Source organism: Amblyraja radiata, chromosome 10 (assembly GCF_010909765.2).
Source record: "Amblyraja radiata isolate CabotCenter1 chromosome 10, sAmbRad1.1.pri, whole genome shotgun sequence".
Lineage (NCBI taxonomy): Eukaryota > Metazoa > Chordata > Chondrichthyes > Rajiformes > Rajidae > Amblyraja > Amblyraja radiata.
This window is the reverse complement of record NC_045965.1, coordinates 70,012,533-70,026,379: the sequence shown is the minus strand read 5'-3', so window position 1 is coordinate 70,026,379 and position 13,847 is coordinate 70,012,533. Positions and strand designations below refer to the sequence as shown.

General features: G+C 51.8%; 1 protein-coding gene across 1 annotated transcript in view; it reads right to left on the bottom strand.

The window, feature by feature from the left end:
* The window catches only part of LOC116977430 (guanine nucleotide exchange factor VAV3-like), a 132,522-nt gene that overhangs the window by 31,269 nt on the left and 87,406 nt on the right, over window positions 1–13,847 (bottom strand). The window contains exons 2-9 of the mRNA XM_033027858.1: window positions 13,630–13,794; window positions 13,306–13,401; window positions 11,698–11,766; window positions 8,336–8,422; window positions 8,169–8,254; window positions 7,348–7,480; window positions 4,702–4,811; window positions 374–475 (exon numbers count right to left, since the gene is read on the bottom strand). Of these exons, the coding sequence (XP_032883749.1) occupies window positions 374–475; window positions 4,702–4,811; window positions 7,348–7,480; window positions 8,169–8,254; window positions 8,336–8,422; window positions 11,698–11,766; window positions 13,306–13,401; window positions 13,630–13,794 (848 nt within the window). The remainder of the gene's footprint in view (window positions 1–373; window positions 476–4,701; window positions 4,812–7,347; window positions 7,481–8,168; window positions 8,255–8,335; window positions 8,423–11,697; window positions 11,767–13,305; window positions 13,402–13,629; window positions 13,795–13,847) is intronic.

Genomic DNA, 13,847 nt, shown 5'->3' with positions numbered 1-13,847 from the left:
GTCATTATTTGACCGGCAGCTCACGGAGAAGCACGGCAAACTGGTGGTTCAATCCCTTCACTGGACATGGGACTGAGCATTGGACATTGGACATTGGAACAGGCAGTGGATCAGGAGCCGCCATCAAAACCGGATGAGGGAACCAGGAGTCAGAGGAAGGAACCAGAGCTGGAGCAGGGGAACCAGGATCTGGAACGTGACCCGGAGCAGGGGAACCAGGAACTGGGAATTGGGATCCGGACCAGAGGGACCAGGATCTGGGAATTGGGATCTGGAGCGGAGAACCTGGAGCCGGGAGCCGGAACAAGGACGGGAGATGGGAAGAGAGTCGGGCGCTGGAGGGGGAGCAGGGTGAGGAAGTACAAGGACTGACCGGAGCAGCATGTTGCAGGCATTACAGACAGTGACCTGGGCGAAGGTGTGCATGGTGAAACTGTGCTCGTTGCTGGCGCTGTGGTCTGGTCGGATGTTGGATCTACAGTGAGACAGAAACAGGAACAGCTCCGTTAGACCGACCCACGCACACGAGCCCACATGCACAGTCGTGGACATCACTGTCTGAACACCAGGAAGATGACCAGTGACACTCACTCCTCTGGGATTCTCAATGTCACAGAGTCATTCAGCACAGACACAGGCACTTCGGCCCTTCCGCCCCGACCATGCCAACCAGGATTCCCCATCTAATATAACCATATAACCATATAACAATTACAGCACGGAAACAGGTCATCTCGGCCCTTCTAGTCCGTGCCGAACACTTATTCTCCCCTAGTCCCATCTACCTGCACTCAGACCATAACCCTCCATTCCTTTCCCGTCCATATGCCTATCCAATTTATTTTTAAATTATAAAATCGAACCTGCCTCCACCACCTTCACTGGAAGCTCATTCCACACAGCTACCACTCTCTGAGTAAAGAAGTTCCCCCTCATGTTACCCCTAAACTTCTGTCCCTTAATTCTCAAGTCATGTCCTCTTGTTTGAATCTTCCCTACTCTCAGTGGGAAAAGCTTATCCACGTCAACTCTGTCTATCCCTCTCATCATTTTAAAGACCTCTATCAAGTCCCCCCTTACCCTTCTGCGCTCCAAAGAATAAAGACCTAACTTGTTCAACCTTTCTCTGTAACTTAGTTGTTGAAACCCAGGCAACATTCTAGTAAATCTCCCCTGTACTCTCTCTATTTTGTTGACATCCTTCCTATAATTAGACGACCAAAATTTTACCCCATACTCCAGAATTGGCTTCACCAATGCCTTGTACAATTTTAACATTACATCCCAACTTCTATACTCTATATTCTATACTGTTAGTCTCATTTACTCATGATTGACCCTACGTGTGGGAGACTGCAACCTTCACGTTGTCCACCCTGTTTCAACGAATGCCATCAGCCCGGCGTGCACAAACAGAAGATCAAACAGCACTAGGTACACAAAATTGCTGGGGAAACTCAGCGGGTGCAGCAGCATCTATGGAGCAGTTGTCTTACTATTGTCTTACAATTTGAGGCTGTGCACACCATACACAAGAAGTTGATTGGCCCAGATCCTCTACACCTTTCCTATCAATGTACTGTATCTGTCCAAATGTGTTTAAAATTTGATTGTTGTACTTTCCTCAATTACTTCCTCTGACACCTTCATCCAAATACCCAACATCCTCTGTCCCCCAAGTTGCTGTTAAATCTGTCCCCTCTCACCTTAAGTGGCAAAAACAGGAAAGTAGACTATTATCTGAATGGTGGCCGATTAGGAAAAGGGGAGATGCAACGAGACCTGGGTGTCATGGTACACCAGTCATTGAAAGTAGGCATGCAGGTGCAGCAGGCAGTGAAGAAAGCGAATGGTATGTTAGAATTCATAGCAAAAGGATTTGAGTATAGGAGCAGGGAGGTTCTACTGCAGTTGTACAGGGTCTTGGTGAGACCACACCTGGAGTATTGCGTACAGTTTTGGTCTCCTAATCTGACGAAAGACATTCTTGCCATAGAGGGAGTACAGAGAAGGTTCACCAGACTGATTCCAGGGATGTCAGGACTTTCATATGAAGAAAGATTGGATAGACTTGGCTTGTACTCGCTAGAATTTAGAAGATTGAGGGGGATCTTATAGAAACTTACAAAATTCTTAAGGGGTTGGACAGGCTAGATGCAGGAAGATTGTTCCCGATGTTGGGGAAGTCCAGAACAAGGGGTCACAGTTTAAGGATAAGGGGGAAGTCTTTTAGGACCGAGATGAGAAAAACATTTTTCACACAGAGAGTGGTGAATCTCTGGAACTCTCTGCCACAGAAGGTAGTTGAGGCCAGTTCATTGGCTATATTTAAGAGGGGGTTAGATGTGGCCCTTGTGGCTAAAGGGATCAGGGGGTATGGAGAGAAGGCAGGTACAGGATACTGAGTTGGATGATCAGCCATGATCATATTGAATGGCGGTGCAGGCTCGAAGGGCCGAATGGCCTACTCCTGCACCTATTTTCTATGTTTCTATGTTTCTAAACCTCTATCTCTGGTCCTAGATTCCCCAACCCTGCGTGAAACTGCATCACCCTCGGAAATCTTCTCAGCTCTTTCCAGCTTCACACATCTATCCTATAACAGGGTGAGCAAAGCTGAACACAATGCTCGATGTTCATCCTCACCAATGTCTTGTTAAATTGTAAAACAAATCCCCACTTCTCCACTCAAGACCCAGAATGATGAAGCCCAATGTACAGAACGCCTATCTAGCTGTGACGCCACTTTCTAGGAACAATGTCCCTGCACTCCTACATCACTGTGCTCTACAACACTCCTCTTGGCTCTGACATTCACTCTGAACGTCCTGCCCTGCTTTCACTTCCAAAAACCCCTTCAGGGAAACAATTGACCCCAAATGTTTCTACCTTGCCCACGCCCCCTGAGTTTCCTGACCAGGGCCTTGATCTCTCCGTGTGACCTCTGCAGACACAGGGTGCTGGCTACTGACCTCATGATGAAGGGAGGGCAGTGATCAAGCAGCTGAAGATGATTGGGCATACGTCCATGTCCTGAGGAGCTCCTGTAACGATGTGCTGAGGATGGGATGACCAAACCTACAACTTCAATCTCATGGGCCGAGGTGTTGTGCATGTGAGTGTATCACTGCATTTCCACACAAAATACTGCCCATCCATTCCTCCACAGATGCTGCCTGACCCGCTGAGTTACTCCAGCACTCTGTGTCTATCTTTGATGCAAACCAGCATCTGCAGTTCCTTCCTACACATTTCCTCCACAGATACTGGCTGAGTTAATCCAGCACTTTGTGTTTTACTCACAATTCCAGCATCTGCAGTTCCTTGTGTCTCCTTTGTCCATCAGAATTGTGATGTCACATTCAGTTGTACAAAACATTGGTTGTAATATTGTGTACATCTCTAACCCTTGAACTTGAACTTCTGGTTGACGAAAACCATGGCTGCTTATCCGTGATCCACATCATCCACAAGAGCCTCTCAACCACCACCACCTGCTTCCACCACCACCCCTGGCAGCACCACACCTGGCAGCACCACACCTGGTAGCACCACACCTGGCAGCACCACACCTGGCAGCACCACACCTGGCAGCACCACACCTGGTAGCACCACACCTGGTAGCACCACCCCTGGCAGCACCACACCTGGTAGCACCACACCTGGCAGCACGCCCCATCACCCACCACACCTGGCAGCACCACACCTGGCAGCACCACACCTGGTAGCACGCCCCATCACCCACCACACCTGGCAGCACACCCCATCACCCACCACACCTGACAGCACCACACCTGACAGCACGCCCCATCACCCACCACCATCTGTGTAAAACATTTACCTTGCTCCATCTCCTTTCAACTTTGCCCCTTGCACTGTAAAGACGTGCCCTCAAGCATTTGATATTTCCACCTTGGGAAATAGGTTCTGCTGTCGAGACGATCTCTGCCGCTCATAATTATATGAACGTCTCCCCTCAGCCTCCAGCGCTCCAGACACAACTATCCATAGATGAATGAGTCCGGGGCCTGAACAGACAGATGAGGTGTTGACTATCTTGCTGCCGTGGATATGTCTCCTGTACTTTACCAACCCAGACGGCCCACTGTCTGTACAACCCAGACAGCCCACTGTCTACACCAACCCAGACAGCCCACTGTCTGTACAACCCAGACGGCCCACTGTCTGTACAACCCAGACAGCCCACTGTCTACAGCAACCCAGACAGCCAACTGAGTTCTGGTCACCACACTGTTTGCAGCAACCCAGTGTAATTGTCATCTGTCACCAGTGTACATGTTCTCCCTGGGACCTCGTGGGTTTCCCCGAATGACGTGTGTGTTAGTCGATGAATCGGCTGCTGTGTAGCGTTGGTGGTAAATGTGGGGAGAATGGGCAACAGGGCGAATGGGATTGCAAGGAGCTGGTGTAGACTGTAAAGGCCACACAGATTCGTCTGTGGAGAGAATGATCACTGTGGGGCTGAAGACAGGGCATCTTCAACAGCCTCAGTGGTGTTGGGACCCCCCCCCCCCCCTCATAGCCCTCCCCCCACTCACCACCACCCCCCCTCTCTCACTACACCCCTCCACACCCCCTCCCACCCTCCTCCCTCACTCCCCACCCCTCCCTTACTCCCCCACCCCTCCCCCACTCCCCCCCCCCCCCACAGCCCACATGAGCTGCATTGATTCTACTCACAGAGCCATGGCAAACTGCTCCAGCCATTTCTTCTTCAGTTCCTTGGTCTTACAGAAGAACTCAAAGCCGTTGTGTCCATGGAGATGGGTGAGGTAGAATCCATGGGACCACTGTGCAGGCAGGAGAGAGGTGGGATTTAACACATAGTACACACATTTAATAAACTTCCATCAGGACTCCCCTCCACCTCCTGCGTTCCAGAGAAAATAAGTCCAGGTTTTTCCAACCTCTCCTAGTTAAACACTCCGGAAACAGGGAAACAAAGAAAAATATGTGCAGGAGTGGGCCATTCAGCCCTTCGAGCCTGCATTGCCATTCAATATGATCATGGCTGATCAGTACCCTGTTCCTGCATGTCCCCCATATCCCTTGATTCCGTTAGCCCTAAGAGCTAAATTCAACTCTCTCTTGAATACATCCAGTGAATTGGCCTCCACTGCCTTCTGTGGCAGAGAATTCCACAGATTCACAACTCTCTGGGTGAAAAGGTTTTTCCTCATCTCAGTCCTAAATGGCCGACCCTTATTCTTAAACTGTGGCCCCTGGTTCTGGACACCGAGAATAGTTTACCTGCATCTACCCTGTCCAATCCTTTAAGAATTTTGTTTCTTTAAGAACCCCTCGCATCATTCTAAATTCCAATGAATATAAGCCCAGTCGACCCATTCTTTCATCATATGTCAGTCCCACCATCCCGGGAATTAACCTCGTGAACCTACACTGCACTCCCTCAATAGCAATAATGTCCTTCCTCAAATTAGGAGACTAAAACTGCACACGATACTCCAGGTGTCGTCTCACCAGGGCCCTGTAGAACTGCTGTAGGACCTCGAAGGTACACAATAATGCTGGAGAAACTCAGCGGGTGTAGCAGTATCCAAGGAGCGAAGGAAATAGTCAACGGAAGGGTTTTGGCCCGAAACGTTGCCTATTTGAATTGAATTGAATTGAATTGAATCCTTTATTTGTCATTCAGACCTTTCGGTCTGAACGAAATGTCGTTGCCAGCAGCCATACATGTAATAGTAAACAACACACAATAAACACAAATTAACATCCACCACAGTGAGTTCACCAAGCACCTCCTCACTGTGATGGAGGCAAAAGTCTTAGAGTTGCTGTCTCTTCCCTCCTCTTCTCCCTCTGCGCTCAGGCGATACCCCACCGGGCGATGGTAAGTCAGTCCCGCGGTTCAAGCTCCGCGGCCCGGGGGTGGTCAAAGCTGCCGCCCTCCAGTCCAGCGGACACAGTTGTTGCCACGGGAGCTCCGGAAAACAGGCATCAACCTGTGACCCGCGAGCTCCCGACGATGTCATCCACTGGTCGCCGCCACCAGAACGCCGCCTCAGCCACCGGAGCACCGTCTCCGTCCCGCACCGGGCCGCCCTCACGGGAGCGTCTCAGCCCCGCACCAGGCCGCCCACACGGGAGCGCCTTCCAGCCCCGCACCGGGCCGCCCACACGGGAGCACCTTCCAGCCGGGAGCCGGGCCGCCCTCACGGGAGCGCCTTCCAGCCGGGAGCCGGGCCGCCCTCACGGGAGCGCCTTCCAGCCCCGCACCGGGCCGCCCTCACGGGAGCGCCTTCCAGCCCCGCACCGGGCCGCCCTCACGGGAGCATCTCAGCCCCGCACCGGGCCGCCCTCACGGGAGCATCTCAGCCCCGCACCGGGCCGCCCACACGGGAGCATCTCAGCCCCGCACCGGGCCGCCTTCACGGGAGCGCCTTCCAGCCGGGAGCCGGGCCGCCCTCACGGGAGCATCTCAGCCCCGCACCGGGCCGCCCTCACGGGAGCATCTCAGCCCCGCGCCATCCGCCCTCACCGGAGCGCCGAGTCGTGCCGCTGCCCGAACGCCGCCGCAGCTCGAAGACGGCCAGCCTCGCGTTGGTAAGTCCTGGCTGGCTCTACCTCCGGAGCCTCGAGGTCGGTCGCAGGTTGGAGGCCGCCAGCTCCACCATTAGGCCTCAGCTCAGACGGGGGAAGAGAAGGGGGATACGACAAGAAAGTCGCATTCCCCTGAAGGGAGAGACAGAAAGCCCTGTTTCACCCCCCCCCCCCCCACACACATAACACAACCTAATAACCAAAAGTTTAACTGAACAAAAACAGACAGACTGCAGGCGAGCCGCAGCCGTTTCACAGCGCCCCCACTTCCGGAATTTCCTTCGCTCCATAGATGCTGCTGCACCCACTGAGTTTCTCCAGCATTTTTGTGTACCTTCGATTTTCCAGCATCTGCAGTTCCTTCTTAAACAAAATGCTGTAGGACCTCCTTGCTCCTAAACTCAAATCCTGTCATAATAAAGGCCAACATGCCATTAGCTTTCTTCACTGCCTGCTCTACCTGCATGCTTACTTTCAGTGACTAATGTACAAGGACCCCCAGATATCGTTAGGGGTGGGGTGGGGAAAAGGGTTGGGGTGGGGAAGGAGGTGGGGATGGGGGTGGGGAAGGCGGTGGGGGTGGGGGTGGGGGTAGGGGTGGGGGCGGGGAAGGAGGTGGGGGTGGGGAAGGGGAAGGAGGTGGGGGTGGGGGTGGGGGTGGGGGTGGGGGTGGGGGTGGGGGTGGGGGTGGGGGTGGGGATGAGGATGGGGAGCATGGGGCAATGGCAGGCAAGAGGAACGGGTGATGATTAGTTTATACACCTTCTTGTTTTCTTTGTCTGTGGTCGGGTTGTTGGTGATCTTGTAGCTATTCAGGTCGATAATCTCCTTCATCTCATAGTTGTCACCTCGTCTCTTGCACACAATGACCGCCTTATCGAACAGGAAAACGTAACTGGGCCAGAAGAGACAACACGGTCCCGGTCAGTGTAGATGTACCGGTCAACACTGGTCAACACTGGTCAACACTGTGTGTGTGTGTGTGTGTGTGTGTGTGTGTGTGTGTGTGTGTGTGTGTGTGTGTGTGTGTGTGTGTGTGTGTGTGTGTGTGTGTGTGTGTGTGTGTCCGTGGGTGTGTGTCCGTGGGTGTGTGTCTGTGTATGTGTGGGTGCGTGTGCATGTGCGTGTGTGTGGGTGCGTGTGCATGTGATTGTGTGTATGCGTGTGTGTGTGCGTGTGTGTGGGTGCATGTGTGTGTGTGTGTCCGTGCGTGTGTGTGTGCGTGTGCGGGTGTGTGTGTGTGTGTGTGTGTGCGTGTGTGTGGGTGTGTGTGGTGTGTGTGTTGTGTGTGTGTGTGTGTGTGTGTGTGTGTGTGTGTGTGTGCGTGTGTGTTGGTGTGTGTGTGTGTGTGCATGTGTGTGTGGGTGTGTGTGTGTGCGCGTGTGCGTGTGTGTGTGTGTGTGTGCGTGTGTGTGTGCGTGTGTGTGTGTGTGCGGGTGTGGGTGTGTGGGTGTGCGTGTTCGCGTGTGTGCGAGTGTGCGTGTGGGTGTTTGTGTGTGCGTGTGTGCGTGTGCGGGTGTGTGTGTGTGTCTGTGTGCGTGTGCGTGCCTGTGTGCGTGTGCGTGTCTGTGTGCGGCACTCACCGGTCCTGTCGCCCGCGTTTGTCGAGCGTGAGAACACGCAACTCTCCATCCACCTTTGGCCGCCCGTAGATGTCCAGCGACTGGTTCTGGAACACAGACAGCCACTGTCAGCCTGACCACTGGCACACAGTAGCAGATTCCCTCTTCACTGGCCCGCCCTCACTCACCATGTTGTCGATGCAGTGCTGGAACTGAGCGATCTCTCGCAACGCCTCGCTATCACGCTTCACCTCGTTCACGTATTGGGCCAAGTCCTGGCAACAGATCACAGCGCGATCCAGTCAATGAAAGGACGATTCATGATTACAATCAAGTGTACAGTGTACACATACAGGATAATCTTCACCTCACATTTATCCACATTATACTGCATCTGCCATGCATTTGCCCACTCACCCAGCCTATCCAAGTCACCTTGCAGCCTCCTAGCATCCTCCTCACAGCTAACACTGCCCCCCAGCTTCGTGTCATCCGCAAACTTGGAGATGTTGTATTCAATTCCCTCATCCAGATCATTAATATATATTGTAAATAGCTGGGGTCCCAGCACTGAGCCTTGCGGTACCCCACTAGTTACTGCCTGCCATTCTGAAAAGGACCCGTTTACTCCTACTCTTTGCTTCCTGTCTGCCAGCCAGTTCTCTATCCACATCAAAACTGAATCCCCAATACCATGTGCTTTAGGTTTGTATACTAATCTCTTATGTGGGACCTTGTTGAAAGCCTTCTGAAAGTTCAGATATAACACATCCACTAGTTCCCCCTTATCCACTCTACTAGTTACGTCCTCAAAAAATTCTATAAGATTCGTCAGACATGATTTACCTTTCATAAATCCATGCTGACTTTGTCCAATGATTTCACCACTTTCCAAATGTGCTGCTACCCCATCTTTAATAACTGATTCTAGCAGTTTCCCCACTACCGATGTTAGGTTAACTGGTCTGTAATTCCCCGTTTTCTCTCTCCCTCCCTTTTTAAAAAGTGGGGTTACATTAGCTACCCTCCAATCCTCAGGAACTACTCCAGAATCTAAAGAGTTTTGAAAAATTATCATTAATGTATCCACTATTTCTGGGGCTACTTCCTTAAGTACTCTGGGATGCAGCCTATCTGGCCCTGGGGATTTATCGGCCTTTAATCCATTCAATTTACCTAACACCACTTCCCGGCTAACCTGGATTTCACTCAGTTCCTCCATCTCATTTAACCCCCGGTACCCTGCTATTTCCGGCAGATTATTGATGTCTTCCTTAGTGAAGACAGAGCCAAAGTAGTTATTCAATTGGTCTGCCATGTCCTTGTTCCCCATGATCAATTCACCTGTTTCTGACTGCAAGGGACCTATATTTGTTTTAACTAATCTTTTTCTCTTCACATATCTACAAAAACTTTTGCAGTCAGTTTTTATGTTTCCTGCCCGTTTTCTTTCATAATCTATTTTCCCTTTCCTAATTAAGCCCTTTGTCCTCCTCTGCTGGGCTCTGAATTTCTCCCAGTCCTCTGGTAGGCAGCTTTTTCTGGCTAATTTGTATGCTACATCTTTTGTTTTGATACTATCCCTGATTTCCCTTGTTATCCACGGATGCACTACCTTCCCTGATTTATTATTTTGCCAAACTGGGATGAACAATTGTTGTAGTTCATCCATGCAGTCTTTAAATGCCTTCCATTGCATATCCACCGTCAACCCTTTAAGAATCAATTGCCAGTCTATCTTGGCCAATTCACGTCTCATACCCTCAAAGTTACCTTTCTTTAAGTTCAGGACCCTTGTTTCTGAATTAACAATGTCACTCTCCATCCTAATGAAGAACTCAACCATATTATGGTCACTCTTGCCCAAGGGGCCACTCACAACAAGACTGCTAACTAACCCTTCCTCATTACTCAATACCCAGCCTAGAATAGCCTGCTCTCTCGTTGGTTCCTCTACATGTTGGTTTAGAAAACTATCCCGCATACATTCCAAGAAATCCTCTTCCTCAGCACCCTTGCCAATTTGATTCACCCAATCTATATGTAGATTGAAGTCACCCATTATAACTGTTTTACCTTTGTTGCACGCATTTCTAATTTCCTGTTTGATGCCATCCCCAACTCCGCTACTACTGTTAGGTGGCCTGTACACAACTCCCACTAGCGTTTTCTGCCCCTTAGTGTTTCGCAGCTCTACCCATATCGATTCCACATCCTCAAAGCTAATGTCCTTCCTTTCTATTCTTTGGAAGGAGTAGGAGGGTGACCCACAGCCCCATTTATATCAACGGGTCAATGGTTGAAAGGGTCAAGAGCTTCAAATTCCTGGGCGTGCACATCTCTGAAGATCTTTCCTGGTCCGAGAACACTAATGCAATTATCAAGAAAGCTCATCAGCGCCTCTACTTCCTGAGAAGATTACGGAGAGTCGGTTTGTCAAGGAAGACTCTCTCTAACTTCTACAGGTGCACAGCCGAGAGCATGCTGGCCAGTTGCATCGTGGCTTGGTTTGGCAATTTGAGCGCCCTGGAGAGGAAAAGATTACAAAAAGTAGTAAACACTGCCCAGTCCATCATCGGCTCTGACCTTCCTTCCATCGAGGGGGTTTATCGCAGTCACTGCCTCAAAAAGGCTGGCAGTATCATCAAAGACCCACACCATCCTGGCCACACACTCATCTCCCTGCTACCTTCAGGTAGAAGGTACAGGAGCCTGAAGACTGTAACAACCAGGTTCAGGAATAGCTACTTCCCCACAGCCATCAGGCTATTAAACCTGGCTCGGACAAAACTCTGATTATTAATAACCACTTTCTGTTATTTGCACTATATCAGTTTATTTATTCATGTGTGTGTATATTTATATCATGGTATATGGACACACTGATCTGTTTTGTAGTAAATGCCTACTATGTTCTGTGTGCTGAAGCAAAGCAAGAATGTCATTGTCCTATACAGGGACACATGACAATAAACTCACTTGAACTTGAACTTGAACTCTATTCCTTTCTATTTACTCTCCTCTCTAACCAGTAACGCTAGCCCACCTCCTTTTTCTTTCTGACTATCCCTCCAGAATATTCCTCCTGGATCTGGTGTGTGTTAGCCCTGCAGCCTGGACCTACAGTGTGTTACTGCCTGGAGATTGGATAGAAACCTGTGTTTACAAAGTGTTCCAACCAGCAGCCTGGCGCTCACTGCGTTATGGCCAATAGCTTGTGTTTAAAGTAGGTTGTATTCAATGTGGTGTCTGGTGTGTCTCGGCCTCTAACCAGAGTCCACATTGTTATTGCCTGTAGCCTGCCTCCTCTCTGTCGCTGTCTCTACCCCATTGTGGCTGCGTGGATGTTGGGCTGAAGGGCCTATTTAGTGCAGTGTGTTACCTCCTGCTACAGCCAGTGATCACCTGTACCTGGACTACAGCCAGTAACCACCTGTACCTGGGCTACCTGTACCTGGGCTACCTGTACCTGGGCTACCTGTACCTGGACTACAGCCAGTGACCACCTACAGCTACATTGCGATGCAGAGCCCCCCCCCCCCCCGCTCACCTTCATCGCGTCCAGTGCGAGGCGGAGATTGGTTTTCTCCTGCCAGTCAGCCGTCTGCTTCGTCAGCTCCTGCAAGGTCAGAGTGCGGGTCAAGGTGGGGGTCAGAGTGCGGGTCAATGTGGGGGTCAGGGTGCGGGTCAAGGTGGGGGTCAGGGTGCGGGTCAGAGTGCTGGTCAGGGTGGGGGTCAGAGTGCGGGTCAGAGTGCGGGTCAGAGTGCGGGTCAGAGTGCGGGTCAGAGTGCGGGTCAAGGTGGGGGTCAGGGTGCGGGTCAGAGTGCGGGTCAGAGTGCGGGTCAGAGTGCGGGTCAGAGTGCGGGTCAGAGTGCGGGTCAGAGTGCTGGTCAGGGTGGGGGTCAGAGTGCGGGTCAAGGTGGGGGTCAGGGTGTGGGTCAGAGTGCGGATCAAGGTGGGGGTCAGAGTGCGGGTCAAGGTGGGGGTCAGAGTGCGGGTCAAGGTGGGGGTCAGAGTGCGGGTCAAGGTGGGGGTCAGAGTGCTGGTCAGGGTGGGGGTCAGGGTGCGGGTCAGGGTGGGGGTCAGGGTGGGGGTAGGGGGGTGAGGTGGGGGGGATGAGGTGGGGGGGATGAGGTGGTGGGGGTGAGGTGGGGGGGGTGAGGTGGGGGGGGTCAGAGTGCGGGTCAGAGTGCGGGTCAGGGTGGGGGTGGGGGGGGTGAGGTGGGGGAGGGGTGACTCTGCCTCTATACACAGTAGGGCACAATGAGGACAAAGGACAAAGTGCTGGAGTAATCAGGTGGTTGTCCCTCCACAGACGTTGCTTGAACTGACAGGCCTGGATAGAGTGGATGTGGAGAGGATGTTTCCACTAGTGGGAGAGTCTAGGACCAGAGGGCACAGCCTCAGAATTAAAGGACGTTCCTTTACAAAGGAGATGAGGAGGAATTTCTTTAGTCAGAGGGTGGTGAATCTGTGGAATTCTTTGCCACAGACGGCTGTGGAGGCCAAAAGTCAGTGGATATTTTTAAGGCAGAGATAGATAGATTCTTGATCAGTGTGGGTGTCAGGGGTTATGGGGAGAAGGCAGGAGAATGGGGTTAGGGGGGAGAGATTGATCAGCCACGGACACACACGCACACACACACACACGGACACACACACACACACACACACACACAGACACACTCACAGACACACACACACTCACAGACACACACACACACACAGACACACACACACACACAGACACACACACACACACTCACACTCACACTCACACACTCACAGACACACACACACACACACACACACACACACACACACTCACAGACACACACACACTCACAGACACACACACACACACACACACTCACAGACACACACACACACTCACAGACAAACACACACACTCACAGACAAACACACACACACACTCACAGACAAACACACACACACACACACACACACACACTCACACACACACACACACACACACACACACACACACACACACACACACACACACAGACACAGACACAGACACAGACACAGACACAGACACACACACACACACACTCACAGACACACACACACACACACTCACGGACGGACACAAGGACACACAGTGTGGGGGTGGATACAGACAGACACACTGACCTGTAGCAATAGGTGGTACTTCAGTACCCTCTGCATGGGCACCACCAATAGGTCCCTCAGCGTGAACTTGCCGTTGTTGGCACGTCGCGCACATTCCTACACATCATCATCATCATCATCATCATCATCATCATCATGAACATCAACATCATCAACAACAACAACTGCATTTATATGACGGCAGCAAATGTAGAAACATCCCTCAGTGATCATCAGGAGCAAGTGTGGGCAGAACCCACACAGACAGACAATGGGACGGGGTTCTGAGAGCAGGTGCTGGAAATGAGATGTATTTACATCATGGTTGAAATGAGGGACATTCACCATAGAGAGTGGACACGGGCTGGGGTGGACACGGGCTGGGGTGGACACGGGCTGGGGTGGACACGGGCTGGGGTGGACACGGGCTGGGGTGGACACGGGCTGGGGTGCAAACACACACGCGGGTGGACACGGGCCGGGGTGGACACGGGCCGGGGTGGACACGGGCTGGGGTGGACACCCACATGCATTCACACTCACACACAGGGGAGAAGGGGGGA